Source organism: Choloepus didactylus, chromosome 13, assembly GCF_015220235.1.
Source record: "Choloepus didactylus isolate mChoDid1 chromosome 13, mChoDid1.pri, whole genome shotgun sequence".
Classification (NCBI taxonomy): domain Eukaryota; kingdom Metazoa; phylum Chordata; class Mammalia; order Pilosa; family Megalonychidae; genus Choloepus; species Choloepus didactylus.
In genome coordinates this window covers 82,765,835-82,782,714 of record NC_051319.1, presented here as the reverse complement: position 1 = coordinate 82,782,714, position 16,880 = coordinate 82,765,835, and the positions used below count along the sequence as shown (strand labels likewise).

The following is a 16,880-nucleotide window of genomic DNA, read 5'->3' as shown; positions in this document are numbered from 1 at the left end:
TGTGGCAAAAATTCTGCTATTTGTTTTCAAGTAAAGTCACAGAAGTCATTTATTCAGAGTCCAACAGGCAATCAGCATTGTACAACCTCACTGACACTAAATGTGCACACAGACGGACCTCAGCAGTCAGTATGTGGTTCTCATTCGTGAAAGCAATCTTAGATTTCCATAACATGGTATACATAGACCATAACAGGTTTCTGTTTCTGAGTGGGTGTGCTCCCTAATACTACTCAGGAACTATTAATACATTTGAAGCAACTTTACATGATGCCCCAAATTAAATCATAACATTTTTATATTATTCTGTCAGGGGTGGGGGGTGGGTTTCCATTAAAGCAATACATAAGACTTCCAAAACCAAGTTAGCAAGAGCCAACACATCTGCTCCAATTTTATTTTGGTTATGTATTAGAGTGTTGCTGAAAGAAGTTTTTGCTTCACTTCCATTTTAAATGCTGATAAAATGGACAACTTCTTCCACATATCATCTCAGCACCATTTATACTATACTAACACAAAATATATCCACAATATAAAATACATTTTTATTTTGATTGTCTCTCTCTCCAGTAGAAGGGAATCTTCATGCAAGTAGAGATGTTTGTTTTATTCACTGTTATATATTCCTAGTGCCTACAACAGTGCTAGGAACATAGAAGAAACCCCAGAAATATTTGTATAAGAATCGACTACAATTTTTTTTCCTCTCTCAACTAAATAAAGTTTACTATAGGTTTGTGAAAGCTTAGTTCTAGCTAAAGAAAATATTGTTCAAATCAGCTGTCGCTTAATCTTAAAAAGTCTGCAAATTTTTATGATTTCCATATCCCCAAAACTTATATTTCATACCCTCATGTACACATTATATAGAATGATGCACTATGATGCTCTTTCTGATAAACATTACAAATTCTTCAGAACAGCACAAAGCTCAAGATACTGATATTCATTCATAACATAAAGCTCTACTTTTCCCCAAGTACAGTTTTCAGACCATCTGAATCAGAACCAATGGGGATGAGGCCCAGGAATCTGAATGCTAAACACTCAAGTAACTCTAATGTTTGTTTAACTTTGAAAACCGGTAGGTTCATTCATCTAATAGTTACTGAGCACCTACTATGTTCCAGGCACTGCTCTAGGCCCATGTGCTTGAAGAGCTCACATTCTACTGGAGTATGAGGTGAGGGGCAGACAAGTAAAATTAAACAAACCCAGTAACTTCAGATAGCGAGAAGTGTTATGGAGGACATAAAACAAGGTGACAGGATGAAAAATGACTGGTGGAAGGTGAGATGGAAAGGGTGAGAGATCCAGAAAAGGATTTCTGAGGAGGTGACATCTGGGCAGAGACCTAAATGATAAGTAGGCACATTCCAAGCAGAGGGCCTAACAAGTGCAGAAGACAACAGGTGGTGACAAGATTGGATACAGTCAAGGAGGAAGCAGTCAAGCATGGCAGGGGCTAGTCAGCGAGGGAGACACATGGCTAGAGGCAGTTAGAAAGGCAAGCAGGGGACATCTGTGGGCCATGGTTAAGAGTCTGATTTTAGGATTTTATCCCAAGTGTGCCTGGAAGCCACTTAGAAGGCATGTTCTGAAGACAAGGAATCACATGATTTGATTTGAAGGGATCATGTTGGCTGCTCTGCAGAAAAAAGGCTGGAGAAGGACAAAAGTTCAAACGAAGAAATCAGGTCACTGTTGCAGAAGTCCAGCAAGAGGTGATGGCTTGGACTAAGGAGGCAACCATGGAAATAAAGAAAAGTAGAATGATACAGTATATATTCTGAAGGACCTGTAGATTAGATATGAACATGAGGGAAAAAGAAGAATCAAAGATGACACCCCTTCGATTTTTGGCTTGTGAAACTGGTGGAATGGCAGTTGGGGGATAAAAAGCACATGGGTATTTAATTCAGCACTACATAAAAAAGAAAAACTTAAAAAGCAACTTAAATGACCTAAAAGCTTAATGTAGGGGACTGGTTAAATAAATGGATTAGTAATTATCCATATAAATGCAGTAAATGAGTACTCTTGAACATGGTAAAATGGCCATATGATAAACAGGGAGAAAACACATTAAAAGACTATGAGGGTTTCCATCCCATCAAGATGGGGAGTGAGATGCTTCAGAGTTCTGTCATCCCACAGAATCTTTGAACAAACAGCAAAAACTGACAGAAATATCTTTCTCGAAGTTCCAGAAAACAGTTCAAGGATTGTAGTAACATGGCAAAAACCAAACAAAGAAAAAGGAAACTTAATAGCGGTACCATCTCACGGCACCCTGACTTTTGGGGATCCTGGTCCCCGTTCTGGAGGGAGCAGAGTAACCCTTGTGCACTGACTGAGAGCATATATGCCTGGCCCAACCTCTCCAGTGGTGGCCTGAAGGACTGAACCAGGACACTCACTGCAGGCTCACTGAGAACTTGCCCTGTGTGTAGAAGGTGGCTCAGAGAGCTTTGCTACAGAACGCTGTGGGAAAGCAGGCAAGTCATGGCTGCCTAAGGCAAGGGATTGCTGTCTGTTCAACACACAGTGCAATACCAAGAATTATGAGGAAACAGATTCCTAGGGAAGATGGAACACTTGTATCCATGTAAATTAGGGAATTCCTAAAGCCACTCTTGCATGCCCAAAGAAAAGACCCACGTGCAGAGGCCCCTATGCTGTGGCCTTGAGCTATTCTCTAAACTTACTAGATGGATAAGACCTGAAAGGAGAGCACCTGCACAGGTCAATCTGCAAAGACTGAGAAAGTTACTTCCTCTTTTGACTTTTTGTTTTTTTTTTTTCCTGGCATTTAAGAAAAGCTCTGTCATATAACACTAGCTGGATACAAGCTTAAGGAATGGATGCCCCAGAGTCTAAATTCTAGCGAAGCACATTAAAGTATCAAAATGTCCAGGTTTCAATAAAAGAATACAAAAAAACTGCAAAGAAACAGGAAGCGATGGGCAGGCAAGAATGTTATAGATTTAGGGTATTAAATTTAAGCCCATGGAAACACAAAGAAAATATCAGAGAATATGCAAGCTCACAGAGACATAAATTAGAGAACAGGTTGGGGTGGGCAGGGAGAATGGGGAGTTAATGCATAATGGGCATTAGGCTTTTGTTTGAGGAGACAGTTTTGGTAACGGAAGGTGGTGAGGGTACCGCAGGATTGTGAATGTGATTTAATTCCACTGAAGGGGAGGGGAGGGAGAGAGAGAGAGGAAAAGAGAGAGAAACTGAGACAATGGGATCTAACAAGAGAGGATCTAACGAGAGGAGAAAAGGGTCAAAAGGACCTTGATGGGATAATATGAAAAAATTGGAATATAGACTACGTTTCTTAAACTTGATAATTGTACTTAAGGTGGTTAAATAAGTGAATATTCTTTTTCTTAGGAAGTGTACATGGCAGTATTGAATATTCAAGGAGCATGATGTATACAATTTACACTGAAGTGTTAAGAAAATAGTTACACAGAGATAGATGGATAAATGGATTGATGAATAGATGGAATGATACAGCAAATATGGCAAAATATTAAAATTGGTGGAGCTGGGTATCTGCGGGCAGAAGGGTGGTGGGGGTATGCTGGAGTTCTCTATATGGGGTATGTATTATTTTTGTAACCGTCCTGTAAGTTTGAAAGTATTTCAAAATAAAAAGTGAAAAAATTACAGCTATTGTCATGGAAACATGTTCCTGATATATTTTTAAATGAAAAAAAGGGGGGGGGGGGAGTACACAGTAAGTATAGTATGATCTCATTTTTAAAACAGCTTTTATATACAGCAAAATGTCTGAAAGAATTTACTCTGTTTACAATTCTGTTGCTGACTTAACAGTATTAAAAAAATCCATATATAAAATAAATGTGTGAATGTATTTCATTATAATGCTTTTCTTTATTTTCTGAATATTTTAAAATTAATTTGTATTTCTTAGGTTTTTCTTTTTTTTAAAGCTCTATTTTAAAATGGTTGTGTTCACAAACTACATTTATATCTTATCTAGAGTGGCACTTTCATCTTTTCCCCCCAGGCACCTCGCTGCATAGAAATACTTTCAGAGGCTCTTGTAATTTCTTTTATAATAAAGAATTTGGGCACATCCTGGCTGGTGAGAGTTTTACATGACTCTAGATCCCCACTGTAGCAAACAGAAAGCATCCCCAAAAGGTTGTGGGAAGGTGCCTGGTTTCACTTCATTATTGGAAAGCACAGTTTCTAATAGCCAATAAATCAGACCATACGCTTGAGGGATCAGAAGTGAGAGGAGTTCATCTAATCCCAGTAGCAGCTACCTGATGTACAACAAGTGCTCATGGGGAAATTGAAAACAAAAAAATTAAATGTAAGCCCAAAATATTTTTGGAGAATATCAATGGCATTAAACATAAAGCAAGGTGAGAACCATCCTACTTGAACCAACACTGGTAACTTCTCAACCTCAAGTCAAAGCCAGAAAGTTACTTTGTGAAAAGGATGTTCTCCATCAGCATTGCAAATTTCCTTCACGTTTTCTACATAGGTTTTTACAGTATGAAATTACTAGAGAGCACATTAACAGAACCTGCTCAGGGAAGTGAACAGGGGCCAGTATCCACAAAGAAGCTGCTAGACCAGACTATGTTTCCTACAGTTACCCCAGTTCTAATGAGGTGACTGATCATGGTAGATACCGAAAAGGACAAGAGGGAAAGTCTAGACATGTTCTATCTAGGTAACTTGGAGAGCAATACAAAGGGATTCTTGTTTTCTTTTAATTACTTATTTTAATTTTGGAAATGTTTTTTATTTGATAAAGTAATTTTAATAAAATAAAGTAATAAAGAGATTCTTAAGTGGCTGAATGGGCAAGCTGAAAGGTTCCACCCTTCACCTTGTCTTAGACAACTTTTTTAAACATCAGACTAGATAAAAGGAGAAAAGGCATGAAAGACAGAGAGGAAGGAAGGGAGGGAGGGAGGAAGGGGTGGGCACACACTTGGAAGGGGCAACCATTAACATGAAGAACAATGCCAGCAACAATCCTGACAGGACAGAACACTGGACTGAATCTAAGAAGTTTACACTGGATAGTGTCAAAACTATGTAGAACCAAACAACGCGTCACACCCATTATCAGCAGGAATGGAAATGAAGGACCTGAGCAGCAGCAAACCCTGCAAGGCTCAGCCTCACTGTGAGCCCACGGGGAACCAGAGTGAGGCAGCTTCCCGAAGGCTGAAGCCACCTGGAGTGCACAGTCCGAGTCTCCCTCAGGACTGGTGCAGGCCTGGGCTGCTCGCTTCCAGTAAGCCTGCCCTAGAGCGGGCATCCTCAGAGAGGCTGGCACTGCGTGGAGGGCATCCAGAGAAGACAGGACAAAGCGCACCCCTGAAAGACCCAAGGGATCACCTAGACCAGCACCGCATGAGAGAAATACAATGCAAGCCACAGAAGCACTTTGACATTTTTAGTGCCACATTAAAAAAGGTAAAAAGAAACAGGTGAAATGAATTATAATAATATTTTATTTAATATTTTACTTAACCCAAAAATAGTTTCAACATGTAATTGATGAAAAATTGCTATTTTTTTAAACAGATGAATTTCATTATATCTTTAAAATATCACAAATAGGTCTGGCATTTTGTTTTCATAGCTGGACAAGTCTCAGATCTTACTCATTAGCCTGCTGAACTGTTCCATTTTTAGAGACATATATACCATCCAAAAATTTTTTGATATCTTTGTTTTTAACTGTTGTGGCTTGCTGAAACAAACACAGTAGCTGAATTTGATATAAGTTCAAGAATTAATTCATCTTTCTGGGCTTGAGATACTCAACAAGCAACACCTGACCTCTTCTGAACCCTGTAGATGTATTTTTCACCCAAGAAATTTCAGATTTCAACCAGAGACCATTCTCCTGAATAACAACATTGATGGGAAGTGAGCATCACAGACTTCATCTTGTAAGGGAAACCCAGTGTCACTCCTCGATCATGTTCTGTATGTGACCACAGATAATGCTGACCGTGGCCAGCTCCTTTCTATATCCCCACCAATTGTCAACGTCAACCCGAAGCCTCTTCTTTCTCTTTCCAAGTAGACTGAGTCCTACACTGATGTGAATGAAGTCCCCCCGCAGGGCTCCGATGGGCCCTTCACAACAACTTCACAACAGGTGATGTCGACACTCCAGAAAAAGTCTATGGGAATGTAGACTGTTTGGTTGCTGAGAAAGGTCTTCACTCTCACAGTAAATATGGCAAAAAGAGCAATATTTTACATTCTCTTTTCATACTAAATCTTCGAAATCAGGAGAATATTTTATACTTACAGCCCCTCTCAGTTCAGACTAGGCACATGTGTGTGGCACCAAGAAGTGGTCGTTCCAGGGAAGTAGATTATGGCTCCATCAGCCAGTGGAATGTGCTATTTCCCATGGCTGAAAGAATCCATGACTATAAATCTCCAAGGACGCCAAACAGGAAGGGATTTACACACCAGATTGAGAATCTATGATTCTATGAGAAAGAGCCACTCACTCTGGTGTGAGAAGGTAGACCAATTCCCTGAAGAGATCAGAAAACCTGGCTTTTATAGGGCAGAACCTCCAGGAAAAGGAAAATTCAAACAAGGCAAAGAACATCAGGTAAGAGAAGTGGTAGAGCACTGGGTAAATGGCCACAAATAGGATCTACATAAACCTGCAGGAAACACACCTGTCTTGTCTGGTCCGGCTACCTAAAAACTATGCATTCCACCCATTCTGAAGATGGGGAGGACTGCCCCTCTCAATCAGATCTGGCAGCATTCTCAGGGGCTGCAGAATCTAAGCCCCTCCCTTCCTGCAAGAGGCCTATCACCACACCAGATGGTCCCAGCTTTTACCTGGCTCTTTTACTTCCCCTATACCTACAGGGAAAATGGAAATGGACCCTAAAATCAAAGTTGGCTTGCAGAAATTTACTCCATTTAGAAGGGAACTAATGAAAAACAAGAAAGAAGTTAGAGATTAACTAAACAATCACAGTGAAGTATTTTACCTTAGCTTAAAACAAGTCTCTCACTAGTTCAAAGCCTACAATTACAATACAGAAGTGATGTGGGGAGAAACCCTGTCACTGAAGAATAAAGTTCTACCTTGACTCAAGAATGAGCTTAACTCATTTCCTTTTCATGCACATATGTAATTGTATACCAAGTGTCTCTATTACCATAAACGTAATTTAACTGTTTGCAGAATGGCAGTACAAAGCCTATGGTTATGCCTCAAACAATGAAAAGCCAAGTGTCAAATATACATATATAATATGTGTGCGGGGTGATGGGGGTGGAGGGCACAGAGAAGGGAGAGAGGTGAGAAAGACATCAGAATCGAGCTGTGACGGAGAACACCAAACTCTATACTCTAAGAAGGCCTCGGTTGGTAATGTTCAGATGTAGTAAAAAGTATAAGCATAGACAAAGCTCCTCAAACAAGATCTTCAATGCCATCAGGTTGTTAGGCCAGTGAGCTCTCACTGAGCCCTCACTGCTGAAGTTACTTAACCTCTCTAGGGTCAGTTTCCTTACCTGAGACATGTTAAGTACACACACCTGGTACACAAGAGACAGTAAGCACCAGCTCTTTTAGGCTGGAGAGGCGGGGGATGATGCACCTGGCCCTAATAAAGGGCCTGCCAGCTCCAGTACAGACAAGGGCTGCCCTCTGAGGTTCAGCTGATACATTCAGCCCTTACTGGTGCTGGAACCCAATGCTGTGGGCTGGCAGCATCCTCACTTCCTGCCACACAGGCATACTGGTGGGGCCAAAACCACCACCACTTGCTGAAACATAGGATCCTCACAGGAGGGTGGCTTCCTGAAGACAATCTTTGTATTGAGTTATATCTCATGCTGTCATGTGAGTACTGTGAACAAGACTATGCTTAATGTAGACACAAAATCAAAGTCTCCCCAATTTTAATTCCAAATGCCAGAATCATTAACTTGAACTGCAAACTGACTTATGTATTCTGTGTATAATTAATCTTGGTCAGAACAGCACTTAAATTATTGTCCAAACAAAACCAGATACAAAACTAGTAATGCATTTAATATGATTACTGATGTTTTCCTTGGAATACTTTTATGGTATTAACCTGACCTAATGTCACTATAAATCCAAATGTATAAGACATATTTTATATAAATGCTCACTTTCTGTTCTTACATAATGACCAACCTACCAAATGGTCTATGGAATATCTTTTCACAGTATTAGATGTTCTGCATTAAAGGTTACAAAATCAAATAACTGGGTATTATGCTTATAATTTGTCAAATTTCCAAAATACAGTAATAGTGAATAAATTATACAAAAACATAATTTCAGTTCTTAAAAATAGGAACAAGCCTAACATGCCTGGGAATTAAATGGCAACTCATTCCTCTTTCTTCTTGCCACCCTACAAACCAACCATTTACATACAAATTTTTACAATGCAAACATATCTAATTAGCAGCACATGAAGGCTCAGTTTCTTCACTCTTAAAATATGAAGAATGGGATGAGTCCGTGTCTCAGGCATAGGGCCAAGCACTTGACATACACCACCTCTTTTAGTCCTCACAATATTCCTGAGGTTGGTATTATTAGCTGTATAAACTAATTTTACAGGTAAGAATTAGAAATCCAGAGAGGTGAAGTAACCTGCCAGGATGTAGGCCCAGGCAGTCTGGTTCTTGAGCTCCCCCACTTAGCCACCACTTTCTTCTATATTGTCTTTTGAGTCTAGGCATGTCATTATCTACCTTTATCTGCACTGACATTAAGTGGAGATGTTAAAATTTCCAGAATAGGAACTATCTATATTTAATTATATACATAATTAATGTAAACAGACAAAAATGGTAGTTTAGGACACTGTTAAGTGACAATGAAAGACCATCATTTTATACCTATCACATATTAGGTGAGCCCCCAAAAAGTTTAGCTGATTAAATAATGTGATTAAAAATCACCACACCACCAAGTTATCTACAATTAATGAAACTGCTAATACGCTTACCTCAATCAATTTGTTGGCATGTTCACGGAAAACCTGGGCATACTCCTTAACTTCTTTCTCATTTCCATTCTTTGCAGCTTCAATCAATACTAAAAGTGGAACGTTGGTTTCCAGGAAAGAATCTGAAACGTGGTCCATGACAGCCTTGCGGAGCTAATAATTAAATTGTGAAAACTTGATATTATTTCTACCAAGAAGCTAGATAGGCTTTCTCTTGTACTTTTAGATCTAATGGAAGTGCACCCTAGTCTGGCTGCACTTACATGAAGACCCCTTGTGGAAGGCATGCAGTTGTACAGACTGCAACACAGGAAACACATCATTGTGAAAACAATGCTTTCCATTGCAGTTACAGCTTTTTTCGACAAGACTCTCAGTTTTGAACACAATATCCTTTTTTCTTGGGAATTACAGGGCTTACATCTTAAAGGAACAGAAAATAGCACTGGGTTGAAATGGCCCACAGCCTTGAAATATATGTAATTAGCCTAACTGGCTAAATAAAAATGACAAGAGAGAGAGAAAACAGAGCATTTTCTGGTTTATCTGAACAAAGTCAACACACTATGAACCTTAAAACTGAACGGTCATCTTTATTACCATTACTGATTACTGCTTTACCAAAAGGAAATTGAATAAATATTTAGTGCTATGTTCCATCTGCAATTTTGCTTTACATCACACATGAACAGTAAAATGTCCCTCTACTAAGTCGTGGAAATTGTGGGCATTATTATTACAACCTCTTTTTGAGTCCTAAAACATTGTTCTATAAATTCAACCCTACCTTCCTTAGAGACTAAAATTCAATTTGATTCCCAAAAGTTAATGTGGTTAATTATCATCAAATGCAGAGATTCTTTACATTTACCAACTAGGTAAATTAAGTGCCCCAAATTTCTCCACATTCAACTGTAAACTCATCTCCACCAAGGATCTCTAGCAAGGATCCCAGAGAACTGTAAGTATGTAATCAAAACGATGCAAGTCAAATAAATAACTGGTATTTCTGCCTCTGCTATACATAAGCTAATACAATAAGATCCTTCAGAGTATTTTCAGAAGTTCCCAAGTCATTTTAAATTTATTCTCTTCCCTGTACATCCTTTTCATACTAGAGCTAATTTATTCAGTCCATCCCAGTGGGACTGAATTATTCTAGGTTCTCATGAGATTTTATTAGCCAACTAGAGGCTTGTTAGCAAAAACAGTCAGACAGTAACTTTCCTGCAAAAATCCATCCTTTCCCCCCAATAAAATATATAGGGATTTTAATCAAAACTACAGAAATTGAGAACTTGTGAAAATAATCGACATTTTCTTCCAGCTTACCTGTCTACGCAAGTCTCTGGTTTTCTTGGTCATTTTATCTATTGCAGAATTGAGTGCATCACTTCTTTCTTTACGTCCAGCCTGGGGCGGCAGGGGGCAAGATGGGAAGAGAGAAAAGATATACATTTTAGTACTTCACAAGAATTTTAATGATAATTGATAGCTATTTGTACTCAAATCAACATTGAAAAAATCTGTAAAAATTATTTGGCCCGAAGTTGGAAAATAAGGATGGCAGGTTGTACAACTATGTGTTTTGTTCATAAAAACCTAACCCCACAATTCTTTTTTAGATACCACATTATCTGATGATTGGTGCTGAGGGCAGTTTTGCCAAAGTTAGAGAAGCCAAAAGACAAAGACTTTCGCTTAAAATTTGGCTTTAAAAATTAAATTTATATTTTAACTCAATGTTCAAATCACACCAATTTCATTAATGAACCAGCTCTCCTTGAACTGCAAGCAAGAACAGGTTACATCTGATTTTGATGAACGATGAGATCTGAAGAATGTCTTGATGTGAAAGATAGCACTGGCACTGAAACAACGTGAAACAATGAATTTTAAAACTAAGATGTACCAGGACAGGTCAGAGTTAATAACATATATTAGGCAGGTCAAATGAGAATGCTTTACAAAATTACGTCAGTCATATTTTTGAAATTCTAGACTAAGCTTAATGCAATTATACTGCAAAGAAAAGAACAAATTCTCCACCACTGAGGAAGTATGTAGATCAGCATTTCTCCAGAGGTCAGGACGGTGAGCTGAGATGTGTCTGGGCAACATTTGAACCAAAATGAAGCAGATCTAAAGAGGCAGTAGTTGGAAAAAAAGGGACTAACATAGTTATCATCCCAGGTAGTTAGCCACATCCTTGGAAACCAGTCCAGAAGAATCGCTAGGGATCAAGAGCCCTGTTAATGTTTACTGACTGGTCTTATGTACACTTGTTACTCAGTTTACCTCTGTTATATCGGGACAATGCCACTTGTCCTTCACTCCCATTTCTATGGACTGTTAAAAGGAGAAAACAGAAGGAACAGAAAAGGGCTATAGGTTCTTTAGAGCAGAGAGAAGACAAGATGGAATTTATGAATATTGAAGAGCTGGAATATATCTGATAAATTGATATGGGTCATATCTCACATCCTACCCCCCAACTCCCAAAAAATATTAATGGAAAAAAAAAAATCACCCAACAAACACTGATTCTGGTAAGAAAATTTCTACCTGAAGGAATAAACTGAAATTTATTTAGGGCCATCAGTCAGAAGAGGACTCAAGTTGAGATGTGTAATTAGTTACTGACAATAAAGATTAAGATACCAGGATCTTAGGCCAAAGGGGGTGAAACTGAATCAAAAATCATACTGACCTAACAATTACTGCTTTAATCAGGAAAGTCTCAGAACATTCCTTAGAGACTCAAGCACTCCAAACGTTTCTAAATAAGCCCAGTAAAGTTGTCACATGTTTGTCATTGCTTCTACGAATGTTTTTTGGGGTGTTTGTACTAGACTACTTATTTCAGAAAACATTTGGAATCTGATATCCAAAGGCTGGGCTCAGTGATCTCATGAGAATCCAATCCCCTGTATCACGAATGCCCAAGAATTTTGAATTTGGGTGGAAGGATTCACTTTGAAAGTTATGTAAAAGCAAATCCTTGAGCGTGACTTTTGAAGGAATCCTACCTACCCAGCAAAATTTACTTGAAGATGCAATTCACTTAAAACTCGCTCAAACTACTCTAAAAATCAATGAAGTTTGTGCCTCATTAATCAGGAGGGGACAGCTGAGGAGCAGCCATTCCCTGACCTTTTCAGTTGTGGTAGACAGACTGCCTTTTTTTAAAAAAAAAACAATTTTATTGAGATATAGTCACATAACATACAATCAATCAAAGTGTAAAACCAGTTGTTCAGAGTATCATCATATAGTTGTACATTCATTACCACAATCAATCTTTGAACATCTTCATTACTCAAAAAAATAAAATTAAAATTAAAATAAAAAAGAACCTCCAAAACATCCCATTCCCCTTCTCCCCACCATTGTTCATTTACTTTTTTCTATTACAGCTTAATTGAGATATAGTCACACATCCTACAGTCTTCCAGTGTACAATTATTCACAGCACCATCATACAGCTGTGCATTCATCCCCAGAATCAATTTTTGAATCTTTTCCTTACTCCAAAATAAAAATAAAAGCAAAAAGAACACTTAAATCTTTCTATCCCCTCCATCCCACCCTATCCTTCATCTAATTTTTGTCCCCATTTTTCCATTCATCTGTCCATGCACTGGATAAAGGGAGTGTGAGCCACAAGGTTTTCACAATCACACAGTCACACTGTGCACAATACATAGTTACACAATCATCTTCAAGAATCAAGGTCACTGGGTTGCAGTTCAACAGCTTCAGGTATTTCCCTCTAGCCATTCCAATACACTAAAAACTACAAGGTGATATCTATGTAGCACATAAGAATACCCTCCAGAGTGACCTCTCAACTCCATCTGAACTCTCTGAGCTACCGGAACCTTATTTTTGTTTCATCTATCTTCCCCCTTTTGGTCAAGAAGATCCTCTAATTCCTGACCTTTTCAGTTGCGGTAGACAGAGTGCCTTTTAAAGCAATGTATCACTTTTTTTAAAAAATGCAATCCAAATAACTAATTTAGGGTTCTGTTCATTTAAAATATAATAGGGAAAAGTACATACACACAGACTTACAACCTTAACACTGAACTTGATGAAAGTAGAAAGTCTGCTGATTCGTAAAACAAGATTTTACACCCCTCTGAAATTAAAGCTGTTATGATTTTTATTTCTAGTTTTAGCTGTGTAAAAGAAAAGTGGCTCAAACACAACATTAGAAAAGGCAACTGTGTAGCATATAACTATCACTGAAAGTAGCAGGAAACTTTAAAACAAAGTTTTAAAGCTCCCACCTAATTAAGAGACTCTATATTCCACTTAGCAGAGAAACCACCCAGGTTCACTCATTTTTGATACGCATATCCCTGCCTGGCAGTGGCAATAGGGCTTTTTAACTAAAAAGATAGGGCATATTTAGTGCCTCAACATAAAACTCCTCATCAAGTAAACATCTGCTTGAGTTAAGAAGCAGCAAAGATTATTAAGTGGGATAACTTCCAGCAACACAATTCTGGCCAGGATGGTGAACAGGCTGTCAAAACGCATCTTTAACAGAAGCATGAAGAAGCCACTCCACTTTCTTCCTGTGTGGACAAACTGCTATTTATTTAGAGAAACTATTTACTGAGCACCTACTTTGCATCCATTGGAGTGAGCATGGCTAGCCATAATCTTCCCTTCAAAGGGCTCATAATCTCAGAAAAAATATTTCAGAACAACACATAATTCAGCAACACCCTATAATATGCAGAGTAACAGGAATTCTGAATGACAGAATGGTGGATCAGAGTAGTAAGTAAAAGTCACACAAAGGAGGTTACATTTAAATTAAGCACTGATTTTAAACTGGGCTAAGATTTGTGGTAATCAGGAACTCCTTCAGTTTCTATCCATATTGATTAAAAAGAAAAAAGCTTTCTAAAAGGCTCTGATCCTCATATACCCTACAAAAAATAAAGAGTTATCAGGGAATCTTTGGTTACTGAAAATCCTACTACACCTCATGGTCACCAATTGGTGCTGGATCTTTAGTATAATATGATAAGCATGTGTTTGTTTTTATATCAAGAAAGATCCTCATCTGTTTTACCTAAGTATATGAGAGCAAAAACCATCAAACCTTTCAAAAGACAAATGAATAACTGGAAGAAATACATATAAAACATATGGCAAACAAAGTTAACTTCTTTAATAAACAAAGATGTCTTACAAATATTTAAGCAAATGACCAAATTTGGGGATGGGGGTGGGAATGAGCAGATAAAATATACATAATCTAAAGGAAAAGAACAAAAATGCCAATATACAAACAAAATGATGCTCAATCTCACTCATAATTATAGAACAAACCAAAAAGAACATTTATCACCTATCAGATTCAAAGACATTTTAATAGTTTGTAAGCATCCAATGTGGTATTAATGTTAATGTGTTAATGCAAACTTACCAGACTACTGGGGCGAGTATAAAATGGTTTAAAATTTTTTTGAAGGCAATTTGGCAATGTCTCTCAACCTTAAATGTACATACCCTATAATCCAACAATTTCACTGCCATAAACTTGCCTTACCTACAGACTTCCCTAAGGAGGCAAAGTGATTAAAAGAATATTCACTTTCCATTATCTGCAAAAGCCAAAAGCTCAAAACAAACTACATGTCCACAAATCATAACATGGACAGACAAGGGAAAAACCATGAAGCCATTAGATATACACACAGAACAAACAGTAGGACAGCCAGCTACCATAGGAGGACAGCCTTACCCCACTGCTTCCTTGAGCCTCAGCAAGCCCCACTCAAGCAGTGTGCAGTACAGGGGTCAACATCTCAACAAGAGCCATATGTTTACATGCTAGTATAAGCCCTTCAAAATAAGAAATGATCTTGCTCTCTTGGGCCAAAATTTTGTTATCACATTCTTTTGCATTGATGACATGACATATTTGATTTTTTTTGCTTGCCTTGGCACATATCACTGCCCCTCCGCTCCAGAGCACACTATGAGAGGATTCTGAGAGAATGCCATTTCCAAACTTCACAACCAAGCCTACTAGCACCTAACCAACTTACAAGCAAATGCACCCTTTTAAATCTAGCCAATTGGGAAAGAGAGACTGCTAAAATTGAAAGGAATTCTTCTATATGAATGGCATCATAATTCTATCATAAAGCTATCTATAAATGGTTTTGTGTAGTCTGTGGCCATTTATGTAAGTAAGAGGAACCACACGTAAATCAAAAAGCCACACGAAATGTAGAGAGAGCATGTGCAGGAAGGACAAACCCAAAACTAGCTATATTTCAAAATGAAAAAATCAGTTTCCTATGCACGTAGAAAAGGGTAAAAATAAGCACGATATAAGCCACCAGCAGAACAGGAGTAAAAAGTCTGGCCATATACATTTTCATCAGTCTATGCAGATTGATGAAGACTTCAGGATAGTTATGTCTTCCTTTAATGTCTATGGTAGAAGAAATAAAAGACCTTCATTGTTTAAATGTATATTTGCCCAATCTTCTCCTATGGAAGACTTTGCCTTGCCTTATGTCAGACCCAGGTGCATCATCTCAAAATTTACTGCTGAATTGCCTAGTCCTGAGGACAGAACACCACTCTATCACAACAGAATTAGGTTGTCAATGATCCTGTCCCTGCCACTCTCCAGCAGCAAATGCCAAAATCCACATTCCTCCAAAGCTGGAAGAATAAGTCCTAAACTGTACACAAGCTTCAAGAGCAAAAGAAACACCACTCACCATCACTAGTGGGACCATCACCCCTTCCTACTGCTCTCTCAGCCATGCTTACTAACAAGAAAACAAAAGGACTTTTAAAAATCAATGTCAGAGAAACTAAGATGGCGGCTAGGTGAGACAGGGCAAAAAAACACCTCCATGAAAAACACTAGATAAAAACCAGAAAGTGACCCAGAATACCGGTTACAGTGATGCGCCAGCTGGACGACGTCTGCTAGTATCACAGGGGCCGTATACTTGGTGAAACCGGTAGTCTGCATTATGAAACGAGCGAGTAAGCTGGCTGGCAGACCTGCAGCCGCACAGCGTTGTGGGGAAGCCAGGGCTTGGCGTTTGGAGACCGACTGGCTCTTTTAAAAAAAAAAAAAAGGGAAAAAAAAGGGAAAAACCCAGGAGCGGCTGTAATTGCAGGAGTGGGAACCACGCAGTAAAACACAGCAAGAGGGGGCTGGGCCAGCCTCTTCGTGTCTGGCCTGGAAGATAGTCCACTGAAGATACCCTCAGGGCCGGGGGAAAGGAGGGGAGAGCCAGAAGCAGAAATAAACCCCGTGGCTAGCAGCTCGCCCCCAGAGGGCTGGATAAACTCCTGCCTGGGGCCATGTCAACAGCCCAGAGCCCAGAGCTGGGAAGGAGGAACTGTGAGAGGAGGGGGGGGTTGAGATGCCCCGTTCGGCCATTTTGGCTTCAGGCTGAGAGCGCCCCGGCAGGGCCCAGCAGCCCGGGGCTTCCCTTGAGGGACAGCGTGCACTTGTGACATAGCACGGCATTCCCTTGACAGAGCTCCTGGAGGATCGTGGCTGGGAGGGGGGACCTGCTCGGAGAACCCAGGGACACTACACCAAGTCCGGTGGTTTGTGGGACAGCGAGAGAGAGGGTCTGGGGCTGAACTGAAATGAAGGCTTAGACTCTTGCAGCGGCCTTGAATTTCCGGGAACCTGGGGGATTTGAACATTAAAACTGCCCTTCCTCCCTGGCCACCTGTACACACGCCCCACATTCACGGCAGATGGCTCCAGCAACACACCCAAACTGAGTTCTCCAACTGAACCCCACAAGAATCATTTCCCCACAC

General features: G+C 39.4%; 1 protein-coding gene across 2 annotated transcripts in view; it reads right to left on the bottom strand.

The window, feature by feature from the left end:
• CTNNA1 (catenin alpha 1) overlaps positions 1-16,880 on the bottom strand; it is a 215,254-nt gene that overhangs the window by 67,812 nt on the left and 130,562 nt on the right. For both annotated transcript variants that reach the window (XM_037800817.1, XM_037800818.1), the window contains 2 exons: positions 10,383-10,463; positions 9,051-9,203 (listed from right to left, as the gene is read on the bottom strand). In XM_037800817.1, the coding sequence (XP_037656745.1) occupies positions 9,051-9,203; positions 10,383-10,463 (234 nt within the window). The remainder of the gene's footprint in view (positions 1-9,050; positions 9,204-10,382; positions 10,464-16,880) is intronic.